Genomic DNA, 27,841 nt, shown 5'->3' with positions numbered 1-27,841 from the left:
GAGGGTGGGTGGTCATAGCTGAATTGTCAGCAGAAGGTCCCAGGTTTGATTCCCGGTGCTGAGGTGTCCCCGAGTAAGACACTTAACACCTAACTTTGCTCCCCTCTGTGCTCACTTGAGAAGCACTCTGGGTGAAGCTGAAAACGTAATTTCCTTTGTGGGATGAAATAGATCTAATTGTTATTATTAGGAAGCTTTCTGGTAAAGAAAATGTACTCACCGCTTTGGAGAGCATCATTGCAATGGAGAGGGATTGTTCGGTAGAATGTATTCATATTGAAATGGTTACAGTCACGATGCCACATTGGCCATTTCACAGTGACATAGGCTTCTATACTGTATACAAGTAGCTTGAGGGTAATGTGTAACACATTAAATAATATTACTTTCGTGTGTAACATTGCTATATGAAGGAATGTTTTTTAAGATACAAACAAATTCATGCACACTAACAGATTGTCTACCATTCACCATTCAGAATGTTATAACATTTTATAAATGTGCATAGAAATATGCATATCCATGCACTGATAGAGGGTGCTACAACTTCTTGGTTTCATTTAGGCTTCTATAATAACATTTTAATACAATAACATCACTGACTGAGGCATTCTTCTCTATTACATTTAGCCAACCCTCTTCCGTTTAATATTGTAGAACTTTTTTATTTGAGGATGTTTTGTGAAAGTAATGCAAAAGTAACACAAAGGTAATATGCGATGATGCTATGCGAGGGTGCAGTTTATCCGATACCAACTCGGCATTCCTAGATCTCCGGCCTCCACCGCCTCCTATCCAGCATCAGGGTCAGGAGTTCTGCAGTGTTGCTAGCTCCACTGTCACACCGCAGTGTGTCCACATAGGCAGTGGTTGAAAAAGTACGCAAATGTTTTACTTAAGTAAAAGTATCAATACTGCAGTGTATAAATACTCTGTTACAAGTAAATGTCCGGAATTCAAAATGTACTTGCGTAAAAGTACAAAAGTATTGGCATCAAAATATACTTTCCAATATAAATTCCATTTCACAAGTTCAAAATGTATACACATCTTTTGAAAATAGCAGATCTACAAGCTAACATATTACATTTAATTGAAACTTGTAAGTAATACTAGAACCCTTTTCTTTTGGGAATTGGGTCTGGGTTAGAACTGGACATTTTTATATATCTGTAGTAGGCCTATGTATTGTTAGCCAGGTAAACCATCCCGGTCGCGTGAATTCACATTATCTTGAGTCCAGTCTGGTCCCAAGCGCTAGGTGGACGTTTTGTAGTAACCAAAAAGTGGAAGAGCCAACAAGCGTCTGCGCCCTGGGCCCTGTGATTGACAGACGCTGATTGGCTGTTGTGAATTCTCGCAAGCGGGGTGGTTTACCAGGCTAATGTATTATTGTCTTTAAGATTACATTTAATTATTTAATTAAAGTATAATTGCATCTAATTCTCAAGGCCGCACTGTAAATACTTTTCATAGGACTGAGGCAACTTGGCCTGTTGGTTGTATGTTTTTCATAGATGCCATTTAATTAAAGACTTATTGAAGATTAATAGACGAGCCCTAGTCAGGTTAAAACCCAGGAACTTCTTGCTTTAAGTCAATCTCTTATGTCATAAATGTAACTCTGAAATGCTGTCCTGGCAGGAAACTTACAGTAGGTCAACACCATTCCAGCGTTCATTCCCAATAAACATGATTGGAGACTATACCTTGGTATGTTGTAATTATGACCAAATGAAATTTGTAGGCCTATCAGGATGCGATGTAATGTGAAGCGATGCAAGAGTGCTGACTAGCCGACATCAACTTGGGACTCCTGGCTCTCTGCCCTCCACTCCCTCCTATCCAGCATTAGGTCTGGAGCACGCCGCGGTGTGTCTACATAACATCACCCCTCCTAGCTGTGCCTTGGGTCGGCTCCAACAGTGTCAGTTTACTCACCACCAGTTCCGGGTGCTTGACACAGTGCCCAGCCAGCCTCATCCTTCTCTCCCTGACCTTGTCTGTGACCCGTGGGAGGCCTCCGTAGAGGTCCACGTTCTTATGGCCGACGGTCGACCCATGTGACATCAATCAAGTGCCGTTCATAGCATTCTTGTGTAGACGAGAAGGGACTTTTCCGGCTGTACTGTGAACATCCATGTCTCTGCCCTGTACAGTAGTACTGGTTCTACTGTAGCCGCGAACAGCTGCCTCTTGAGCTCATCTACCATGTCAGATTTCCACACTCTCTTCGTGGCTAGGCCTATCGTAGATTCACTGCCAACAATAACCATATCTGCACTGAAGACAGATATATGGCCTTCAATCAGTACAGACTACCCACTCCAGCCCCCACCCGTCCATTTCCTCAGTTTTTTCCACACTGCCCAAGGTCCAGACCGTCCAGTCAGAGAAGACAGAGTGTGCTACTATCATGGGATTTTATTAGCTTACCTAATAAATTAGATCAAAGCAGGATTATTATTACTACTGTGCGTATGTATTGTTGCGACACATTTGCTAGATATCACTTTTTCATTGAAATACTCCCTAAGCTGGTGTGTAGTCTAGTAGTAAGAACAGTGCCTATTACACTCTGCCCAAGCCTATAATTTTTTTGCTGTTTCTCACCATCCACAAGGGGGCAACAGAAACTGCAAAATGCTTATTTGAATTATAAATGTCTTTCAGGTAAACCATTCACATTATGCAAGCCTGTTTAATTTTGTAGACCTTGTCAATTCTGCATAGACTATAAACCTGACACCGTCATTACCAACATTATGCTGGAGAGTTGATTGATTGATTTGTTTATATTGACAAATCTGTTAAAAGGATAAAACACAAAAAGCTCAAGAGCTTATTTCCACTGTGATCCTTTAAAGCAGAGCTGGCCTGTTTTCTGTGGTAATGTTTGGTGTTCGTTTGATTAGTAGCCTGGTAGTGAAGACTTTTTTTATTGACAAGAGAAAGGCTCGAGGTCTTTAACTGGTGTATTGTAATAATGTGTAGCTAATCTAATAGTGGAGCCTTTGGAGGTCGTACATCCTTGTGACAATAATCTCTTGAATATCTGAGCGGTAAGAATGATTAAGAATAATATATGGCACATTAACAGCTGGACTTCTACGTCCAGACTTTGATGAAGTACCATTCTTCAAGCCAAATAGGTACAAAGTCCAATAAAAAGTAGACCGGTCACGGTGTCATGTTGATTATATTTTATAAGCCCCCATGACCAAGAAATACTATAGGCGGAGTCTAGAGGACAGCCTGGCCGATGGTAGTCTAGACAGATCCCATTGCCCGGATCGACGGATGTGCTGTGATTGGCTATAGGTTGTCAGGCAACCGCTGGTGGAGATATTACTGCAAAATGAGCAGTTAATTGCATATGCACAAATTTGACATATGATATGCCTACATTAGGACCTCGTAGAAACAAACATTATCAGGTTGGCAATAGTTGGTTTGTGCAAACATCTATGTGCAAATGTTGTGTTTTTATAGAAGATTCTATAGATTTTATAGAAGGACACCCAAAAGTCAAAATCCCAGTTGACTAATTTTAGTACAAATGTGCTTACTTCAGGCAGAACACATATTTAAGAATATCTGGCAACAGCTGACATAGAGGTTTACATTTGCACTAATAATTATATATTTGACAAAATATAATATTGATGCAATCAATGTGTGTGTGTGTGTGTGTGTGCCCGCGCGCGTGCGTGCGTGCGTGCGTGCGTGCGTGCGTGCGTGCGTGCGTGCGTGCGTGCGTGCGTGCGTGCGTGCGTGCGTGCGCGTGCGTGCGCGCGTGCGCGTGCGTGCGCGCGCGCGCAAACAATTGAACTTTTACGGATTTCGAAGAGACCATATGCATCATGGCATCAGAGCCACCAGGGATCTCCATATGAGCACAATTGGGACACAGGCAGACAGACAGACGGGTACAAAAAATATATAGATAAATCCGCAAATCCCCATTGTATGGAGTACCCTGATGTCCTCAATATGACTACTATCATAATACTGGCCTGGAATATTGGCCTGGACTCCATATTTGGGCATGCCTGACATGGAACTCCATATTAGCCTATGGGCATAAAAGGGACATAGACAGACAGATGCAGAAATATCCATATATGGGCATAAAAGAGGCACAGACAAACAGATGGGTACTCTGACAACGGGTATTGCATAACTGGTTGGAGGCTGCATTTCCAACTTTAATCGTTCTCGACTTGCATCGTTCCCAAGTAGGCCGGTGCCTAGTATCATGAATGCAACATTTCATACCCAAGTTGGATTTGCATGTATTGGGGCTTCTAGTGTACCTCCAAAACCACTTCCACTTCAAACACGACCAGTTGCACCGTCTGATGTACAAACTCTATTTCCCCTGCAGCTTCCTCGTGTCCAGACAGCTGCATCCCACAACTGACACAGCCTTGGGTTGGTAACCTGTCCGGGTGGGGATTTGCACTCTGAGAAGCGTGCTTTTCTAATTGGACCCTGAGCTGGGTGTGGCAGGAACTCACCTGTTGTGCATCAAACTAATCAATGCACACACACAGGATAAGGGCATGGTCATACAACTGACTTGAGCTACAGTAAGAACGGGCCACACATGCGCGACAGATGCATCCTGTTCACTTCCATTCTATGCAAGTGAAGGAGTGTAGCTTCTGGTTGCAGCGCGTTGACATGTCACGTGCCGTCACGTGGAGTTAAACAATGTTGAAGTTGAAGCCAACGCAGCAGTGTGACATATTCCTTGACCTGTGTTGACTACTCCCCTCAGTCCAGCATGTGTGACGTACCCTAAATCAGCCATCGCCATAGTATAAAGTCACACCCAGAGCCTCTGTCATGACAGATTGTTTCATCTGCTTGTTTGCATCTTATTTGGGCGTGACAACTACTATCGATATTACTACCCAAGGCATGGCAAGCAGGTGAATGTAGGTTGCTGGTGCAGTACAGACATAAAGAGATCTTTGAAGGAAAACTACACAGTTCAGCTGACACAACACTGACACTGTTACACCAATCATTCAATCACAGCTCAGCAACATAAATGTCTTTTAGGCAGAGGCTTAATAAAGGGACAGATTCGGACAGATCACTGTCACAAAATGGTGTGGAAGTGGCTGTAAGAATATACTTGACAGCAGGAAGTAAAGTAGAACAAAACAGAGAAAGGAGAGACAGAACACTAGGTGCAGTCCAATCAATGGAATTTAAGCCTATAGATTTATTGATCCCACAAGGGAAATGTTGTTGTCACGGCAGTACTGTTGTATGAAACACAGGACAGAAAGGCCCCACAGAAAAAATAGATACAATACAACTATATAATAATAATAATAATAAGTATTATTATTATTATTATTATTATAAGAGGAGTAAACAGGTTAAGTAACATATGGGATTAGGAATAAAGTACTAAAAACCAAAGGAGATTTAGGGTTCTTGCTTGGCTCTCCACACTTGGACCACCTGGGATTCACATGTTATGAGCTTATTTAATATAAATGTGTAGTAATATACTACAGTAGTATAGATGTACAGTAAATGTAAATAGGTTTATGAATGTATACTGTGTACATAAACAATCAGATCAGCCAGATTATTGTATATGGTAGCTATCCACACAGGATATTATGTCCTATATCTATCTATCTATCTATCTATCTATCTATCTATCTAATTGATCTATCTATCTACAGTATCCCGTATCTATCTGTCTGTCTGTCTGTCTGTCTGTCTGTCTGTCTGTCTGTCTGTGTGTGTGTGTGTGTGTGTGTGTGTGTGTGTGTGTGTGTGTGTGTGTGTGTGTGTGTGTGTGTGTGTGTGTGTGTGTGTGTGTGTGTGTGCGCGCATGCGCATAGGCGTGTGTGCGTGCGTGCGTGCGTGCGTGCATGTGTGTGTGTGTTGCATAAATAGCCTATGGACAATAAAGCTACTGTGAGTAAATTAATTGTACACATAGAATGATAACCAGTCAAGTCAGATATGCCCTGACATGACACTCGTGAGCTATATTATCGCTCTGATGTACGTTGTACCACACCTGTGTGTACAGGTATATAGTGTGAAATATGCTGTCAATCACCAGCGGTTGCCTGACAGCCAACTAACCAATCACACTCCGCTCGTCCTTTCCGCCTATGGGATATATTGTCTATATTTTGATACCAGATGAGACCCTGTGCGTTGCATTGCGTTCAGCGGCAAGCGAAGCTAGGCGAGCGGACAGGACAGCAGCCAGGGAAGACCCGAGAGCAACACCATGACAGACCTCAACAACACGTACGACGTGATAGTGGTCGGGGGAGGAATATCAGGTAGGTACATTTGCAAAACACCTATTTATATATATTTATTTTAATATGTTAGTCCCAAAAGGGCTATTCTCCCAGAAGCCAATACAAAGAAAACTTAAATTAGGGGTGCAGTGCCGTTGCCAAAGCATTTAAATGCTTCACAGAGGGCTGAGGCAAATTATTGAAGTGAATATTGCTATTGTGAGGATTTATAGTGGCCTGTCAGTGCTGCTGCTACAGTGAGCACTAGCAGCTGATGCTCTTTATATAAGGTGACAACTGTTGCCCGGCACCCACGATATTTGTAACATTGTTGCTCGCAAATGATACACATACGCTCTGTGTATCATTTGCGCGCCACAATGTTACTATCAGACAGACTTCTGCATGAAATGGAAGAGGTTTATTTTTGTTTTGTCCCAGGAGACTAAATAAGTCTTTTACTTAACGAAGGAGGTTACGCCTGCCTTCCCCACGCTGTGTTTGCGTTGCACGTCCCTTCCGTGAAACCATATTATCTCACGAGTAGCCTGTAACTCACGAGTGTCAGTCAGTGTAACATCTGACTTGTGTCAGGTGACAATTGTAATTGTCGCACCTGTAGGTGACTGACTGATGTTGACCTCATACAAAAAAAAAACTATTATTTCATAATATATATATGATATTCTACCTCAAACTCGTAATGCTAGACAATAAGATCTGGGCTATTATGAGAGGTGGTGGCCAGTTCCTAATGAGTGAACATTGTGGAACAGGTCAAATATTTTTCTACTGTCTCTCTCAATATATAGATGTATATAGATATATAAATATGATGGCTGCAATGTCTTCCAATTCGTCACAAAAAAGCGGGTGGATTCGTTTTTCATTTATTGCTTAGTGTTTACCTATCATGACCATATTTCCTTCAATCACATAAATAGACTGCACAGAAAAACAGACACATTTAACATCAATGACCATTTGACTGCTACCTCCTGGTTGCTAGGGAATGGCATATGGCATCAAGGTGAAAGCATGAACTTAAAGGGATAGTTCACCTAAAAGTTTTCTATCGTTAAGTCACTCCATGGATGGAGACTTGAATTCATGGGTATTTTTGGGGTTTCGTCGCATTCCTAAGCCAATAAATTCAGCAGACGGGTAGGCAGCGGTTCCGGTAGGAGACAAGGGAGACTCTTTGTGTCTCCTACCGGAACTGCTGCCGGTCATCAGATTATTGGCTAGGAATGCGACGAAACCCCAAAAATATCCATGAATTCAAGTCTCCATCCATGGAGTGACTTATCGATAGAAAAAAAGTCATTTTGGGGCTGAACTATCCCTTTAATGTTGGTTAAATCGCTTCCTGGGCAGAGGGAAGTACAGCATTCCTGGAAAGGGAAAAGTAAACAGACTGAGCACTGACTGAGAACATACTGTATACGATAAGAGGAAAACTTGTCTGACCTCTGTACCCAGGAAGACTGTTTATATCTCACAGCTCGTCCCTCGAAAGACCTCACATTCAAGTAATCTCAGTTAGTCTTGCGTTGCAAGACGATCGGAGATCTCTGTCTATACTGAGCCTAATGGTTCTGCAATCTTTTTTTACTCTGTAACTGTTTCCATCTAGTTTTAACAACAAAAGCTGGGAGATTGTCCTCAGTCTCTAGTTGAGTGAAGCTTTTAGAGACTGACTTGTGAGTCTATCTCATAGAGTACTGACTTATAGACTATTGTAAAGAACAAAGTGTACATTTGGGAAATAACACATGATTATACATAGTATATCAAATATAAGAGGAGAATAGAATGCAAATCCCTTGGCAAGTGATGGGGTAAAGAGTACATGAACTAATCCACTGAACTAATGTCGGCAAACACCTTTCCTGTGGCTCTGGTACCTAGGTAGACCAAAGACGAATGCAAAGATTATGGTGTGAAGTTGCAGTCTGGTGAGAAAGAAAAGTCACTGTATGCATAGTACATAGTTCTTTACCCTGACCCTGTAATATTCCAGTTTCCACATAGACAATTTGGGTACCAGTATGACGCTTTTTATAATTGAAGGGATGGGCGTTCAGGTGAAAGGTGTGTAGAATCTAGGTGCCTTTCAGGGTTGACTGCTATTCTTTTACCTTATGTGATGCCTGACAGCGGTTGAACTCCTGGGACGCAGCCCTAAGACAAGACACTTCCATTGACCCTCTGGTTGTCTGCCTGTCACACAGTCAGTAAAATAGGTCAGTGCCAGCTTGAATTTCAGTCAGATGGCCAAACACATGATGTTACCCAATAAATGTTAATTCTATATATAATGTCCTGAAAACACGCATCACCCCCTACCTTGTCCCCGCCCCGTCCCACACCGTCCTATGTCCTGCCACGAGTGTCACATTAGGACGTTGTAATTACACCATTTGACCAAACAGGTGCCCTTCACTGGGTGACGATGAGGTCCACATATTACATTTACTGTCGTCCAATCAAATGACAGATGAGAAACGTTGGCAGGGATGAGGGGGGTCTATCTCTCCCTTTCTTTCTCTGTTACGCTGTTATTCTCTCTCTCTCTCTCTCTCTCTCTCTCTCTCTCTCTCTCTGTCCCTCTCTCTCTTTTCTGCAGAGAGATGTTGCTCTATTCTTGTTTGCTAATGCAATTGTCAACTCAGCCAGTCACCAGCCAGTAGGGCTGCCATGGCCTTAAGGGCGAGCCACCACTTTCCCAGAACACTAAACACTTCTGACAGCCCGTTACCAAACACCGGCAGGGAAGAAGGAGGGATGCTGAAGGAGGAGGGGGTAGTAGAGGAAAAAGGGAGAAGAGTGCAAAACAAGATATAATAAGAAGTGGAACGGCAGTGGAGTGGAGGAGAAACCCTATCCTCCTGTTCTGTCTCAATAACTGTGACGGTGGAAACTCTTCAGAGAAATGGTGTATGTGTTGAGGAGCTGAGAATGGAGAAGTGAGGGAGGGAAATAAGTGGTTGGAGTGATATTGAATGGTGAGTCAGCAGAGGCTGTGGAAAGAGAAGGGAAGAGATAGTAATAACAAACACAAGTAGGGAGGTTCCATCACTTGACTTGTAGGAAGGTCTAGCCTCCCCCCCCCCCCACACACACACACACACACACACACACACACACACTTGTTTGTGATACATTTCCCCCCCTTTCCTTGGTGCCGAGGTAAACCGCAAACACAGAAGTTGAATTTAAAAAGGAAGGCTCGCAACTCTTGTTGAATGCTCCGTACAAATTAGATTTAAACATAACCAGGTTTGATCCCTCTTGGATCTTCGTCAGGTTTTTTTTGCCTGATGAAGATGTGAGAGGGATCGGTACGTGGTTATGTTTAAATCAAATTTGCACGGAGCATTCAACAAGAGTTGTGAGCCCTCCTTTTTGCACTCAGAAACACACTTTTACTGGTGGAAAAGCATTCTACATGGCAAAATCCTGAGTGTTAATTTAACTCAGAGTAAACTCAAAGTTAAATGAACACCCTGAATTTTACAGCGTACAGATGTATGCGATTGTGCAACACAGTTCACATCAATCCACCGTAGCAGCAGGAGATGATTGAGGGTAGTTGGCTGCACTCACTGGGCCACGGGTCTATAAACGCAGCTGGATTCCTCTTCTCCAAAGACCTTTACCCAGTTGAAATCTGTATTAAAGTTAAATGACTATGTAATTGCAACATGCTCAATAGAAACTGCAGGTCGGCACGGCTGAGTGCATTTTCCAACACGTCGACTTTGCCAAATACCCATTTGTGTTTCCGCTTGCAGAGGGAAAGTGAGGCCAGATTTTTGGACCAGCATCGTGTTGCCCACTCTTGTGTACTCAAGCATGTTTGTAGAGGGGGAAAAACTGTAATAGATTACATGCACTGGGTAATATAACATTTGGAAATGGTTTAAGCATTTATACTTTGCTGTACGATGGTGTCCTATGGCAAAAATAGCTGATCCACAAGCTCACAATGTGTCATGATGTGATGCGTTGCCTTGTAGATCTATTTTCTGAAATCCTTGAAAATGCCAGGTTGAAAGTGGTCAACTTTGTGGTACTGCTGTGTGTGTAGATTGTGTTCGTCTGGGCTAATGCTTCTCAGGGTGTGTTTATGCGCATACCTGTGTGTCACCGCCGTAGTGCCAGTGTTATGTACGTTCCCGTTCTTCAAAGCACCAGTATTTAGAAGCCTGGAAAGAAGTCAGGGAGCGCTGACACACACACACACACACACACACACACACACACACACACACACACACACACACACACACACACACACACACACACACACACACACACACACACACACACACACACACACACACACACACACACACACACACACACACACACACACACACAACACACACACACACAATTGCTGTTCCTAAATCTAAAGGTAGGCCTATTCTAACATCACCTACATATTAGATCTGTTTAAATGTTTTCAGTCATTGAGTTGAACTATTAATGCTCCAACATTTGACCTGTAATCGCCGGTGAACCCATTGAGTCTTGTGTACACACTCTCACCTCTCTGCCACAAGAGAAGGTGAACTCAGCCTCATTGGGGATTTTCTGGCAGCCAACCTAATTACCACCAGCCAGGCAGCGATCCTGAAATAGAGCTTTCTCTGTCCAGCTGTTTAAACAAGAAAAACTACCAGCTTAATGCCATAATATACTCATTAGATGTGTTTGTTTGAGTTTTCTGCATGCATGCATACTGTATGTGTGTCTATGTCTAGATGTCGATGACTGTGTTTGTGTCTTTGTGCATGTTAAATGGAGCTGTGAGAAATGTCAGATTGTATTCAGCTGTCATAATACTCATAATGCTAATATTGGCTTGCTTGAAAGGCACAGGTAGCTTGGTAGATATGTGCACAACTGGCATCATAAAAGGCTTCATTGCTGTCCATGTGGGATGTGTTTTGATTTGAAACAGGTGTTGGGTGATAACCGTTGGCTCTGTTTATCTCTGCTGCCTGCCAGCTAGCCTGTCCATCAAAGTTACTTTGTCCGAACACTCATTTAAACACAGATCCTGTGTGTTCCACATTGTACCATTGTAATGTTGGCATGTCCCAGATGTTGGTGCGCACACAACTATTTGATTTGGTTTGATTTGGTTTGATGTGATCGTGGAGGAACAGAGAAATATTTGCATCGATCCAGTATGATGCCAATGTAGCAGAGTGGCTCACAACCTCAGCATGATGGCCTGAAAGTCTAATATCGTCGCCTTGCTAAACTAATGGCCTATGTCATTTTTTTAAGTTTTTCAGGAAAAATAAATAACTGATCCAAAACAAAATTATATGATATTTCTTAATCATTTCACCCAAAATGTTTATAACAAATTATGACTCTTTACATAGAAATAACACTGTCTGTCAGTTATGTAACATAAGAGATTTAAATAGGTTTAAATAGGATAAAATCTGACTTTTTTTTAATGGCCTAAATCAGTAAATAAGTCACAAAACCATATTTTGTGAGGAAAAAAAGTCCTACTTTGGCCTAAGTCACACTAGGGAGTTAGGCCATTATACTAAAAGGGGAGTGAACAGCATGATACTTTTCAATTAGGAGATGGGCGGTTTTACCAGAGGTGGTCAGTGTCATGAGGAGCTGACTTAGGCAAAAACACTAAACAAAAAAAACATTTTTTCCATTACTTAGGCCATTAGTTTAGCAAGGTGACGATATCTCCCCTGAGCCATGGGGAATTCCCTTTGGCTTAATGGTTAAGCTGTTGGCTTTCCACACGGGAGACCCGGGTCCGAATCCGCGTTACACCAAGCCAATAAAACGGCATATTCACTTTTACAAAACTATTTCCTCAAGATCCTGGAAATTACACCCTGAGAAAGCAGTTTTACTCTCCCTCTCCCTTTCTCTCTCGTTGTCTCTCCCTGTCTTTTTCTTACGCTGAATTGCAAGCCATGTAATTGTTTTTCAGCTGCGCTGTTTCGTTTGTTGCCTCTAAGCAGCCAATCAGTGTCTCCATCCTGACAACATGAGGCTGGGTAAATGTGATTGCAGTGGCCCTTGTAAATGTCTCACCCTCTGGATCAATACGCAGCCTTTTAGGGCCCTGATTCTTTTCAGTTGTCTGATGTTTCTTGTGTCCCTGTCATGTGTGTGTCCTGCAAGGGAAATACACCGAGACCCTAATGCTTGTCCCTTCCCTCTTTTCTTGGTTATGTCTTGTGTTTTTCCTATAATATAAGAAAAACACAAGACATATATATATATATATATATTATGTGCACTCACTGCACATGCGTTTTTGTGAGGTATGGGTTAGGCATAGTTTTGTTATCATGCACCATGTTTGAACATAAGGATGCTCATAAGTAGGGATGTCCGATATTATCATAACAATGTAATATGTGAGCTTATCATAATCACAGTAACCCTTAATCATATTCCATCATATTCAAGGCCTTTTGCAGAGAAATGAGACTGACCAGTCACTTTCAAATTAGAGCACTGCAGAAGGCAGGCGTGTGTGTGTCTGTGTCCAGCTGACGCTCGTTAATGTTATAGGCATCAAAGCAATTATGCTTCTGCACTGTCAAATAGGCCAACATCTAATCTAAGATTAGTGGGACTCATTCATATGACCACCATTGAGCCCCGGGACTCACTTTATTGAAAACCTAACAACATCACTGTATTATATTAGATTTATTAGATATTATATTGATATTATAGCTATTTTATTTTATTAGACATGTGATGTTGTTACCTGACAATTAGTTGACTTTTGGTGAAAAAGCCTGCATATATCGGTATCGGTAGATATCGGTATCGGAAATTAGGAGTTGGACAATATCGGTATATCGGTTATCGGTACAAAAGTCAATATCGAACATCCCTACTCATAAGTGTACATGGTACCAGAGCAACCTAGGCTGAAGGTCAATGATCGATTTTGTAATTGTATCATCTGATTTGAGGCCCCATGTTTTGGACGCTCGGGTGGAGAGAGGGGCTGAACTGTCAAATGATCACCTTCTGGTGGTGAGTTCAGTTAGATGGCAGGGGAAATGTAAATGTCAAAAGTTTATTTTGTCTCAAAAGTGCTGGTGTAGCAGGCGTGATTTGTGGGTGTTGTTTGAACAACTAGCCAAGAGTGACGGCATTCCCCACATGCTGATCGACACAGCTAAAGATGCAAGTCACATCTCACCTGGCTGCTGAGTTGGGTACCTGTTGCTAAGTATGAACTATTAGGCATTCAAGGGTAAAAGAGACACAGGAGTGAAACCAGTGAGAGACAGATTGGGAAAATGGATGATGTAAGAGATTGAAGAACAGGGAATGCTGGTTGACAGTGGGGAGACAGGTAGTAGATGGCTTGTATCACAACACTTAGATAGGTCAGTGTTAAAAAAAATCTCCTACTGTATGTCTTCTACACTTACTGTTGGGAGAGAGAGAGATTTACAACACTCCCATATTATATTATGTATTATATTATATATGTTATTATTCGATAATGTATTGCCAAAACCAACTTACAGTCGATTTGGAATTAGTCAAGAACAGAAGTAACACTTGCCACCGGTTGAGACCAATAGTTTCAAACATTGAATCCTTTTTAGAACATTGAACATTTAAGAACAATTTTCATTCTCTGCACTGTATTTCATCTTTTCTTGATAGACTGCCATTTGCTATATAATGCGTCCAATACAATACATGCACAGGGGGAAAATATTCCGGTCGTAAACTGCTTTATTTATTGGTTAGACTCTCTCTCATAGGCGTTAGACAATTGCCATAGCTGTAAAAAGAAATTGTGTTTCTTTTTGAGGATATTGAAAATAGGTGGGGGATTTTCCAGATCAATAATAATTCATGTTTGTGGTCTGAGATGAACTGGTAATGCCAAATGTCACTATAGGCACAGGCTCTAGTAGAGATGATCTGCCTTTTCACACTGAAAGAATGGAAATCTGAAAACAAAGAGCACATGCTGTGTCCTGAGTCCTCCTGATGCACACAAACATACATAATTAGGTACACGTATATCTGGCACACATACTCACAAATGCACACGCACAGTTGGTCTCGGACTCCCTGCCAAGTGGCTGCATCTTAGCAATTACTGTTGTCAGGGAAACAACATCACTGTTGTGATTGTCCTCCCTGTCTGTATTTTCGAGTAATAAACACAAAACACCAAAAGGCACAGGATGTCAGGATTGTCTGTGTGTGTGTGTGTGTGTGTGTGTGTGTGTGTGTGTGTGTGTGTGTGTGTGTGTGTGTGTGTGTGTGTGTGTGTGTGTGTGTGTGTGTGTGTGTGTGTGTGTGTGTGTGTGTGTGTGTGTGTGTGTGTGTGTGTGTGTGTGTGTGTGTGTGTGTGTGTGCGCGCGCGCGCGCGAGCATGCGTGCGTGTGCGTGTGTGTGCGCATGTGGGTGTGTGTGTGTGTGTGTGAAGAAGATGCAGACGGGGCAATCTGTTTTCTTTTCCCCTATTTTCAAATATCTCAGAGAAACAAGACAATTGAATTAGGTCAACCACAGCCCCAAGGTGCTGCGTTGGAGAGAAGCAGCGATGGGGACCGTGGGGGTGCTTTTGGGGGGTATCAGGAGAGAAATAAAGGAGAAAGAGAAGAACAGCTGGGATGGTGAGAACAAGTGATTTCAAGGAATTTGGATGGCTGGTTGTTGTTGTTGTAAATGGGTGGTGGAAAAGGACATGGAGAAGGAGTGAGTGAGGAGAGAGGAAGAGAGAGGAGGATGAACATCCGCATTTGTCCAGAATAGGTCTTTGACCATGCACAGTTGCAACAAGAGGATGGTTGACCTTTTCCTCATACTGTGGTAATGCCTTCAGGGGAGTTCTCCACCGCTGGCTATGCGGAGGAACGACCACAGTATCAATCTCAACTGAGATCTACACAGCACACCTTCGTCTTAGTCTCAACCCACACAAACAGGTATTCCAGATGGCCACCAAATGAAACAAGGATTTTAAGTCCACGGAAAGGATTAATTTAATTATTATAAATAAGCTGTTTGTTGCATAAAATAATGTATTGGTGTTTACCAATTTCCAATATCTGTAGAAACTACTGAGGCCAAACTGAGGGGCCCTGCTGTGGTACAGATGATATACTGTAAATCCTACAGATTTTCTTTTTCTCCCAGTGTTCTTTGTTTAGTTTTTTTTCTTAAAGGAACTGTCTGTACATTTAACAGGTACTGGTAATGTTTCTGTCAGTGCATGATCCGTTTTTCAGCTGAATGTTTTTCTTACAGCGATATTCTAACATTAAATATGACAAATGCAGTTACCACAGGCACAGTCCAATACTTTCATATTACTCTCTGAACTTTAGCACCAATCTACTTTGTTTATGAGCCTCCCTACTTTGTTTATGAGCCTCCCTTGATAAAAATAAATAGATAATAATAATTAACACTCACATGCCCCAGCCAAACTGTCTCTGTGATTTATCTTCTTTGCGTCAGTGTAGACTGAGCTGAACTGAATAGCAATTCCCTCTGCCAGTTCACCTCAGCTCAACTTTGGAACTGGAACAGTCTCTGCATGCTGATTTTACCCGATGTTTGACTTAGACATGCACCTCATACTTCCCCTCATCTTGTGATAGGGAAATAACTGTTGACGAAATGAAGGGAAACAACAAAGGAAGGCTTCTGCATCCTTTGAACTGGCAATTGCTTCAAATTCACCCTTTGTCATATTAAATTATGTTTGCTTTAAGCAAAATGATACCTCTATATAATCAGTGTCTTTGATCAAAGCTACATCCCAGTATGCAGTCACTTTGTTTGTTTGTTCCAAGGTGAGTGCTGCCGGGCATAAACAGGAGATGGAGACAGTTGAAAGCAGGCTTTTGTGTCGGACGACAGAGAGTCTGACCTTTTGAGTTGAGCACAAGTAATAGCATCAATTTAGTGAGGGGGGAGATGTGCGGGGGCCTCCTGACCAGGACCTAATGCTTTCTCCAGACCCTGGTGGGGTGGGTGTGTTTGTAGATGAGGGGAAGGCTAAAGTTGGGTAATACATGACAATGTGAGCTTAAACTAATATCAATCCTGCCAGACTTCATCTGCAAGGGGAGAAAATGGGTGGTGGTGGGGGACTGGGTTACCAGCGGGGAAGCAGAATGCGAAAACATTTGTACAGATGTGAGCTCCTGTTGAGAGAGAGAGTAGCTCCAAGTGTGGAGGAGAATACTGTGCCTTTCTTTTCTTTGGCTTCTCTCTCTCTCTCTCTCCCTCACAATTTTTTGCCATCTGTGCCATCTTTCCTGCAAGTGACCCCTGTGTTCTGTTTGTGTTTCAAATTGTTCCATGGTTGGTCTTTGGAGACAAATGCTGTCTGAGACGAATTTATTATAAACAACATGGTGTGCGTGCAGTAAGCAGTATACTGATACAGTACGTAAACAGCCCTACCTCTGTCTCATTTTGGCACACTGAAGGGGGCTCTTGAATGACTTCTGGACTGACAAAAAACAGAACCACTCTTACGATGCTAATCTTGTGTGTGTGTGTGTGTGTGTGTGTGTGTGTGTGTGTGTGTGTGCGTGTGTGTGTGTGTGTGTGTGCGCGTGTGTAGTGCAGGTGCGGGTGCGGTTGCACACACAGTGGTGTGTGTTTGTGTAATGTCTTGAATTAAAGTTAAGAAGGGATTGCCTGAAGTCAGTGAGTGGAAAATATGTCAGACCACCAGTCAGTCATTCAGTCAGTCAGTCAGTCAGTCAGTGAAGATGTGAAAGCCCTGCCCTAGACTTTGCATTGCTCTCTCTCTCCTCACATGATAAGCAGGTCAGCTGGTCTGCTTGTGTGCCTCTCGTGCCTGAGAGTACTGCAGCCTACACTGCATACTCCCTCCCATCTCATGTCTCCCGCACATTACTTCAATCTTCTCCAATCTTGTTAGCCAGTAGCTTAGTATTATTCTGGCCATGTTACTCTTCTATTCTATCATAAGCTCAGCACCACCAGGCTAACACAAAAGACATAGCCTAAAATAAGCACACAATGAAACAAAACGTCTCCATCTTTTGTCTTTTAATCCCCCATTTTCCTTTGCTCAGGGTTAGAAAAAAAGAAAGAAAGAATATATAACAATATACAGTATGTGACAAATATACTGTTGTAATTCACATCTGATTCTCTGTCTGCAGGTTTGAGTGCAGCTAAGCTGTTGAAGGCCAAAGGGCTGAATCCTGTAGTTCTGGAGGCTAGGGATCGGGTTGGTGGACGGACCTTCACTGTAAAGGTAACAGCCAGCAGCCATTGTATTCATAAAGCAGTTGCTGTGTTCCTTTGTCCAGAACTCTACGCTATTATTTTCCAGCTTTCTATAAGACACACATTTTTATGTTTTATTTTTGTTTTCTGTCCTGGCTATGTTTTGATGCAGAATAAAGAGACAAAGTGGGTCGATCTGGGCGGGGCTTATATCGGGCCCACACAGAACCGCATCCTCCGATTGGCCAAAGAGTATGGCGTCCAGACCTACAAGGTCAATGAGCAGGAGAACCTTCTGCATTACGTTAATGTGAGTACGTCGTTTTGGATGATATGCAAAATTTGACCATCTCCTTTGTCGGTTGCACATGACATAACTAACAGGGCAACTTCCTTGTGATTTTTAAAGTGATTTTGCCTTTCCCAAAGCCAATACCAATGAATAATGACTCATATGTCAGACCTTGACAGATCCCTGAGCCTTGGGCGTTGCGTACTGGTCACTACTGACCATCTTCTGCAGATAACACACAGCTTCCTGAACTGTCTGCTTGTCATCATGGCCATGTTCAGGAAATACACATGTTAGGGTCTGTTGTGCTCACCTGTATGCTAGGAAGGACATTATGAATTTATCAACCATGCCTGACTCCTTAAACTCTGAATGATAGTATTTTAACACTACATGTAAAACCCTTAGTTATGAACAAATTATTCATGTATCCAGCCTGTTACTGTAGCTACTGCAAGAGCATGGAATGCATTTATCTGTTACTCTGTGACACATACTGTACTTGTTTTCTTAGCACTCTAAGTCCTCGACCCCTTGGTGTTGGTTAATTCGGGTTTATGGCGCTCACCCTGACTTTGCACTTTGTAAGTCGCTCTGGATAAGAGTGACAGCTAAATGCCCAAATTGTTGACTCTCCAATACATTTTCTCTAAGACCTCCAAGCATACATTATAACATTTATCAGTAATAGTTTGAATTCTAAAATTAACTGTTGGCAGAAATGATACCTGCTTCATCAGCAAATGTACCCATTAAGTTCAATTAAAAACGGAGGCACTCCTACTGCTCTAATCACCTCCTCAGTAAAGCTTCAAGAGGACAAGATACCAAGTGAAACTCATAACAGCACACATCTTTCCATGATTGTAGTTCTCTGTATAGTATGGAAACGACAGTGGCTGACTATAGTATGCCTCTTCACCAGTCTTACCCTCCCCTCCCCCTTTTCCACAGCATTAGCACAGGGTGCTAGCAACTGGAGATGTCAATCTTTGCCTGGGGGAAGCTTGTCTAATGTTGTTTCTCCTCTTCTGAGTGGTTGAGAGGAGAGGGAAAGGGAACAGGAGGGCAACACGAAGATCTTTCTTTATGGCTCTTTTTCTTCCCTCCATATCTTATTAGGGTGGGCGAACCACTGTCCTTTACACAGGCACCTGATTCAATTTCCTTACTGTTGCTGCCATGTACCCTAGCCAACCTGCTCCCACTGTAAATCACTGGGCTGGTTAATGGCGCCAGCTGTATCCTGTGTCTGTATGTGTGCACGCTCATGTTTCTGTGTGTGTATGTGTGTGTACATGAGTGAAGGGCAAAATGTACTTACTTTATTATACTTTAGGTTGCTTCCTAACTGTATTTCACAGAACTTGCACAAACAAGTCTAGTCATAGACTATGAACTATAACACACGTCAGATGTGGATTTTGTGCTACTGTGGGGTATTAATATTGTACATGCAGATACATTTCAGGGGCTGGAGCCAGGGTCCTACGGGTCCGCCACAGCTAAAAACGCACGCCTATGGGCCTTGCGCTAGATCGCGTATTTTGATAGCCTTTTTTTTTTAGAGAGAGAGAGATCTGACGTTCATAGTGACAGAACACTATGCAACGTGATTGTCTTGAATGTGCCCACCGGAAGTCTCGCTAGACGAGATTTCAATCTCGAGATTTTTCCTACAACCGCAGACAATTGTTTTGCGGAAAAAGTTTAGTTTTGGACCGTGACGGAGGCGCGCCGTCTGAAGTGAACTTGAGCCACGAGAGGCACCGCCGAGCGAGTCGCTGTGCTGAACGTTGCGAAATTCGCTTGAGCCGACTCAGCGCCGTCCAAGTTTTGTACCAATAGGCACAGAATCGTAAATCATGTTTTGGGGTGAGCGTTTGCCCCAACTGCCACTCAAAGTGACTACTGGCCAATCACAGCGCGTCTTTTCCGGGACTTGTCAGAATCTAGTTGTATAAAAATATCACGCGTCAGTCATGGGGTGCAACCAGGACATGAGGAAGCGGCAGGGGAAATACGTTTTGTACGACAGACGGCGCAACTGTTTGCATTTGTGGCGCTCCCTATGGGCAGAAGTGAAATCGGTTTTGGCGGTGCGCTCTATATAGGCCCTTCAAAATGCGATTCCAGTTTGAGTATGGCTGGATGTTGCTTTCATGAAATATGGCTTTTTTGTAAGAAATAGGCCCCGCCCACAAATCTGTGAAGGCAATTGCAGGCAAACATATTCCTACTTATTGTAGCCTACCGATGAAAATTCCTAACCTACCTCTCGTGTGATATTGTTTAAATATTCTGCCTTTTCTGTGTTTTGCCTTTGAATCACCTTGGATCGCGGACATGAAGCAGTCAGGCTAGCCTCAACTTCATGGGGAGGGTTAAGTGCTGCAGTCACTGCTCTGCGGTCAGTGCTCTGCACTCTAACATCAGTGTGCTACTGACTTGACCTACTTCCGCAGTACACTGAAATGCCACCCGCAGGGAAGTTGATGCTTTGCGTTAAAGCAGCAAAAATATTTGTTTTGGCAATGGACTTGATGGGACAGCAAGCACAGTGTACTGTGAATTGGTTAGGTACATTTTTAACTGGGGGGAGGCTATTTTAATGACGTCACATACACGCACACACATGCACGCGTGCGGATGCACACAGACACGCTCTGACCAGCATTATGAAATATTGATTTATATTTATGTTTGATTCATTTTAGTTTTTAGTTTAGTTTTTGGCGTTTTCCTTTTCCAAGGAATGCCTAGATTTATAGAAGCTTAGAAAGAAAGGTAGAATGATAGAATGCATAATGAGGTGATGGTGGAAAAACAAAAATGAAGATGCATGGTTTTATATGCAATTGTAGTTAGTTTTGCATTGTTATTTTGAGTGTGTGTCAGTGCGACGCTGATCAGATTAGCCTATCCTGGCTTCTGAAACGCGTTTGATCTGGCACCAACACATTCTGAATGGAGAGACCAGAGGGGTTGGGTTGCGCATCTGATGGGGTGTGAAGTGCTTAATGCTGGCTATTGATTGATTGATTGATATCTTTATCAATAAAATCATATGTCACATGTAACATACATCTGACACACCATAAATCAAAAGGACAACGCAAAAAAGCTTACAGCTTGTTTCCATTGCGGTCCTTAGTATGGGGTGTGTATGATGTCATGTAGTGTGGTGCTGTTGGGTACATGAAATGCTATTTTTTTATGTAACTACCCCACCAACATCTGCGTGCTAGGCTACAACAGTGGCATTGGGTACTACAGTAGTAGCAGTGTGTGACCATAGTATGGGAACGCATGCCTGTGGGCACGCAAGTGCTTGCTGGTGCATGTACGATTGTGCGTGCGCGTGATCCTGGGAAAAAAAAATAAACAACTGGTGGAAGTGGAATGCCATGGTGTCCCGTGAAGCAACCAGTGCACCCCTGGTTACTATCTCTCTGAAATCCCAACAAAGACACATAAACATTCACATACACATAAATACACACTAACATGCTTCCCTTGTAGCTTACTGGCTGGTTTCCATGGCAGCGTGCCTCATCAAAAGCTGCCCACCTTTATCAGTGTCTGATTGTCAGTGTGTACATGTAATTGCATGTACAGTATTTTTGTGTGTGCATCTACTGTGTATGTATCTGTTCATGTGTATGTGTGTGTGTGTGTGTGTGTGTGTGTGTGTACCGGGGAGGTGGACATTATGATTTTGCCCCTGTGTGTGTGTGTGTGTGTGTGTGTGTGTGTGTGTGTGTGTGTGTGTGTGTGTGTGTGTGTGTGTGTGTGTGTGTGTGTGTGTGTGTGTGTGTGTGTGTGTGTGTGTGTGTGTGTGTGTGTGTCGCCAGACCTATCAGCATCAAATGTTTCGTAGACCAAGGAAGACACTACACCCCAAAATTTTTAAATCAACTTCATGGTGGCTATACAGTAGTATACTAGGCTACTACTAATTGACTTCCAAAATTAGTGGGAGGGGCCTATTTCTTACAAAAAACACCATATATCATGAATGCAACATCCAATCAACCCCAAATTGGAATTGTATGTTGAGAGGCTTTTAGCTATAGAACACACCTACAATATCATATAGATGTTATTCCCCCCCCCCCCCTCGCATCTTCCTCATCTGCAATCCACAACTCTGACAAGGCAACCGAGCCTGGCAGAGATATGCGCTCCACAGAGCTCCCCTTTCTAGTTATATACGTGACGTGCATTTACATGTCTATGTGTGTTTGTGTGTGTAGCATGATACAGTATATAATAATTCACACTGCTCAATGCCTAAAGTAGGTCAAAACTGATGAATGAATTTCATTTTGGAAATCACTAAAGCACTTGGTTTCTATTTTAATCATTTCACTGTCATTCGGTTGGCTTGATCAAAATCTGGTCTGATGATGACTTTCACGGGCCTATATTTAGCATCCTTTGTGTGATATAGTTAGTATAGTTTTAGTTTAGCAAAAACACATTAGAAACACATGACATAGATACTTACAGAGAGACTGCCACCACTACCCAGCCAATTACATCATCAAAATATCCACAATTTATTTGTTTTAGATCTAGAAGACACTTATCCAGAGTGCAAAGTGCAAGTTGAGTAAGCAGCATGAACTCTAGTCAAACAACAGCATTCATTCATTCATTCATTTCTCCACCATTTCTTATGGCAGCCTTTGATGTCCTTTTCTAACAGTATGTTGTGGCAAACTATAACCTGTAACTACAATTCACTACACTGATTTGTGTTTCCTTAATGAGCCCATGTTTTATTGTGATATTGGAGTATCACTTGTGTGTATTTAGAGTTTTAAGTAGCTTTGGATTAGCCAAAACTTTACTCAGATGAATACAATCAAGATAGGCCTTAGTCTGTGAATTAACTTTCTAACAACATTGCTAATCCCCACATGTGGCACAAAGAATTTTTTTTTTTTTACAACGATATATGACAGCTGATTTCAAGAAAAAGACTTGTGTAATGTGAAATACTTAACGATCTGATGACCCCCTGACCACTTTAAAAGTCGTACAGTGTGTAGCTGCCTTAAAGGTATCATGACATTCATTTTCACTTTTTTTATTTTCAATGTTTTATTTGGGGTTTTATGACCTCAATTACACCCAAAAAAACTGAACTTAAAACATTCAGTGGATTTTCTGTGGTCTGGGGTTTTCTGAATAATTAGGCTGAAAAGTAATCTGAGCTTGGCCCTTCGACAGTGAGGTCACTGTCGAATAATCCCGCCCACTCTCCTCCTCGCCCCTCCCCTCCCCTATCCTTTCCTTTGGGGGGGGCGGAGCAGAGGCGATGATTGACAGGCAAAATCCCTCACCAGCGACACCCGCAGGCAAAGATTTCTTTTTTCATTGCAGTTGAAAAGGCTTTAGAAATGTGAGAGAAAAACACCTGCCATTGATCACTGGAATGGAATTTTCACTTAAAACTTTTTGTACACTTTTGAAGGACCAGGACAAAGACTTTGAATGTGGTGTAAAAGTGAATGTCATTAAACCTTTAAGGGCCCACACGTGTGATAAGGCATTGTGTAATTAGAGTTAGCATACAAGCAAGCCACATGGCTAATCAGCTTTTCTATAGCAGATTGTAATCCAAAAGGCCAGCCCTGGTTTCCCTTATCAGCAAACCACTGTCCTAACAGGCAGCTCCAGCCCTCTCAGCACTGAATTTATTAATGCGCTATCAGGAATGGAGAAAGTCATTGATTAATACTGGATGTGTTTATCAGAGATTGAGAAAGATTGGCAGAGGTTGCGGCATGGCTGACTTGGCAACCGTATGGATGTCATGTAGTTAAACATGTCCACACTCCACAGGATTTTTGAAAGTGGTTTTGCTTTTAAGTTGTGTGGTCCAAGTATCCTCAGGTTAGCAAAGAACCCTTTTCACAGCAGACATTTTATTGCATCAGTTGACCTTTTGTCCCTCAGAAATATGATTTGCCCTGAGGCCACACATGCACCGCCCAAACTGTCCCAGTTGATTTTACCATTTTCTCCTGTGCCTCTTCCCTGTCAATACAGTTTTTAAACATCTGTCTTTTTTTTTATTGTGAATTCTTAATTCCCCATCCTGATCTTCAAATGAAGCCAGTGACTCTGTTTAGTCCAGGGCTGAGCATGTATGAAGTCTTTACTTTGTGTTCTTTTGTCCCTCTTCACCAAATCTCTGTGCCTAAATAAATCTCTTTGACAAAAATAGCAGACAAGCTCAAGCTCACAACACGTTGCGTTGCGATGCATTGTGACCCTCCAGAATAGAATAGGGATGCTGGGGTTCAAGTGGCTAAACACACAAAGGTATGGCTTGCCTCTCCACCTAACCAGAACAAACTAGAGCAGCGACCTGTGCGATGGATGACTGGACAGCATTATGAGCGCCAGTGTCATTACACCTATATAATGTGCTATATTGTATACCTTATCGTTGTTAATTTCCTTCTCTTCTGATTATCTGCCGTTTTCAGATAACTGCCTAATGTTGGTTACTGCCACTCCATTTTCGCAACTGTTAGCATTAGTGTGTTATATTAATGACCATTTTACAGTCGTTACACAATGAGTCAGCATAATGAATATCGTGATATGGTTAGGGAATCAACAAATGGGAGGTGTGTGTGTGTGGGGGGGGGGGGGGGGAGTGAGACTATTAAAAGAGATTGTTAATATAGATGTTTTTCTTTACTGTATAGATACCAGTTATATCTCTTCTAGAAATGCCAGTTCAATTAGTAAGGTTGACCTGCTACTCACTGGCAATGTCATAACAGATGCTGTCATGCCACCCTCCCCTCCCTCCTCTCCGTGTATACACTTGAATTGCATGCATCACCATAGCAACAGACCTATTGCTCTATAACCATGAACAGAACTGGGCAGTGTAGCAGGGACTCTGTCATGTAAGATGGTCCATCTCTACCTATCTGTGAGATCCATAAGAACACTGCAGTCTTCTTGTTTTCTGTTACTAGGAGAGTTCTATATTGTACCGTAGAAATCCACTGTGTGGCTCTCCTTCATAGGAGAGTGCACACACACCTGAAGTCATGGTTGGATAATACTGCAGATAGCTTCCTATGGCTGTGCCTTGTCATATAGCCATTTTCAACCCATTAAATGGATGTTTTATTTTTTATGTTTGGATAATTTTATCGTCTACTCAGGCTTTTGTGAGCCCCCCGGACAGTTTTTAAGTTGCTTGATTCAGTATTTAGATATTTGATATACATTTGATCAGACACGCCCCCTTCCTATACAAAACCATTATAACTCCAAACTCCATTTTTAACATGTTAGATTCATCAAAAACACCCGTCCTTGGTTCTGGTGACTCACCCTGCCCTTGTAATACGTGAGGTGTCGTGTTTTTTTTATTACTTTTTTCATTTTTTATTGTATTAATTTTTTTTCATTTTCCTTTTTTCTTTTTTTATAAATGAAAATGAAAAAGTAATTGAAACAAAAAATGACAAGTCATAGGGGGCGTGTCTGATAAAGTTAATATCAAATATCTAAAAACTGTCCGGGGTGCTCCCAAAAGCTTGAGTAGACGATAAAATGACCACTTTTTTAAGTGAAATATCCCTTTTAGAAGTGAGGCCGATTCTACAAATGCCTTCTAAATCAGTAGTTCTCACACAATTTTTTTTTTTTTTTCAAAAATAGCAGATTTAATTTACAAATCTACTTTACAGTTTAAGTGTTGTAGGTGTTGTGGTGTACAGTGAAGACAGAGTTGAACACATTCAGTTTACCAATGTAGCGATCTGCTAAGTCAAACCGTTACACCACCCAACAAACCATCACCTGTTAACAAGTACTAATGACATGACAGTGCAGACACAGTACTACCAACAGGCAACGTTTAATCTCAAGGTGTCCTTGCAAATCACATTTTCAGTGACGATAGAATGCTTAAAGACCTCTTCCAGGGACCTTGCAAGAGATTTGAATGAGGGGGTGTTGATGCTAGAGTGGAGGCCTTAGTTGAATTTTATGAATTATAGGAACTATAGAAATTGCACCATGACCCCATTTCAATCCTGCTCACCTCACTTTATATGTACTATAAATATAAAAAAATCTGTAAATCTGTTATCTGAGTTCAAGTGTGAATGAATGAGGCGTGGGTTGTGAACATTTGTACACTCAGACTTGCTGTGTGTGCCGTTATCGGCTATCTTTGATCAACTGTAAAACATTAAGCAACTGCCATTATCAGAGAGCAGTGTCCCTACTTTATTTGAAGAGAGAATCAGACCACAGGCCTATTTTGAAATTCAATTAGGCTAAGTCTTTCAATATTCATTCTGACTCAGCAGTAGTATTAATGGGTTTGAAGGCATATCATTTTGGGCATTACGCCTGATCCAGTCTGTGTGGAAAAAATAGACACAGCCCCAAGGTGACCATTTTGGAATAATGAAGAAATATTTTCATAGCGATTTTGGCGACATGATTGTAAATGCTGCTTACTCTGACAACATATCCTGAACGGTGGTTGTGGTGACAATGATGATGATGATGATGATGATGATGATGGTGATGATGATGATGATGGTGATGGTGATGGTGATGATGGTGATGGTGATGTGCTTCCTTCAGGGAAAGGCTTACCCTTTCAAAGGCTCCTTCCCTCCCATGTGGAACCCCTTCGCCCTGATGGACTTCAACAACTTGTTTAGAACGATGGATGAGATGGGCGAGGAGGTAAGGAAAGACTCATCATCAACTAGCTATTCTCTCTCTCTCTCTTTCTCTCACACACACACACACACACACACACACACACACACACACACACACACACACACACACACACACACACACACACACACACACACACACACACCCACACACACCCCCACACACACCCCCACACCCCCCCCCCCCCCCCACACACACACACACACACACACACACACACACACACACACACACACACACACACACACGCCTACACATCTTTGTCTCACTGTCTTTGTGGGTTCAACAAAACCAACTTTTCATGAAGTCTCTGGCCATTTTTGTCTGTTAGCTCCATGGTTTTTTATTCTTGGAACCACAAATAAGCCTGCATTCTTGGAGCACAGAGTTCTAGTGAGCTAATAGGACACAATGAGCTCTTTAAGACATGATGGTGCCTGACCATTAGACGACTGCTTTCAAATGATATTCTGGATTTTACAGGGAGCCAGTGCAGGGAAGCTAATATGAGAGAAATATGAACTCTTTTCCTACAGTAGTTCTTGTCAGCACATGCACAGCAGCATTGTGGAACAGCTGGGGAGTCTTTAGAGATTTGTTGGGGCTGCCTAATTGTAAGAAATTGCAATAATCCAGCCTGGAGAAACAAATGTGTGGACTAGTTTCCTGCGTCTTTTTGACAATAAGCCTGTGGCGGTTAAAGGGCATATCATTACAGGGTTTATTTATGCGGTCATGGAAAACTTCCATGCCACTCTAAATGCCTAATCCTAATCCCAACCAGAATGTTTTCATAACGTATCTAGCTCTAAAGATATTTTGTCATAAAAAAAGATCTTTTCCTAGTGGGGACACGCACACACAAACTTTCAGCCTCATTTTCTCTTTGTTCTGTAGATCCCTAGAGAGGCCCCGTGGAGGGCCCCCCATGCTGAGGAGTGGGACAGGATGACCATGCAACAGCTCTTCGACAAACTCCTGTGGACCAGGTAGCGCGTGGCACCCTGACGTCACCAATCTCAGTCTGCTTCTTATTTGAATTAACTGGGTACATCAAAATACATCAGAATACATGGACACTACTCATCTGTGGCACGTATCGTTGTTGTCTGGCAGAAACCCGGTATCTCCATATTTCAACTTGATATGTTTTTTAGTAAATGAATGCCCTTCTTCGTCGTACAAGAGTGTCTTGCAAAAGTAGTACAATTTGTTGCGATGCGACATGTGAGCTTGTAGATCTTAT

General features: G+C 42.3%; 1 protein-coding gene across 2 annotated transcripts in view; it reads left to right on the top strand.

Moving 5' to 3' along the window:
- Positions 1-6,218: 6,218 nt before the first annotated feature.
- Positions 6,219-27,841, top strand: part of mao (monoamine oxidase) — a 32,942-nt gene continuing 11,319 nt past the window's right edge. Inside the window, exons 1-5 of one of the 2 annotated variants that reach the window (XM_080456941.1) lie at positions 6,219-6,329; positions 17,495-17,589; positions 17,734-17,871; positions 26,494-26,598; positions 27,493-27,584. In XM_080456941.1, coding sequence (XP_080313067.1) covers positions 6,275-6,329; positions 17,495-17,589; positions 17,734-17,871; positions 26,494-26,598; positions 27,493-27,584 — 485 coding nt within the window. In that variant the 5' untranslated portion in view covers positions 6,219-6,274. The remainder of the gene's footprint in view (positions 6,330-17,494; positions 17,590-17,733; positions 17,872-26,493; positions 26,599-27,492; positions 27,585-27,841) is intronic. The other variant, XM_080456942.1, reaches the window with a different exon arrangement.

This window comes from Gymnoscopelus braueri (genome assembly GCF_963280865.1).
Source record: "Gymnoscopelus braueri genome assembly, chromosome: 18".
NCBI lineage: Eukaryota > Metazoa > Chordata > Actinopteri > Myctophiformes > Myctophidae > Gymnoscopelus > Gymnoscopelus braueri.
This window is presented reverse-complemented; position numbering and strand designations above follow the sequence as displayed.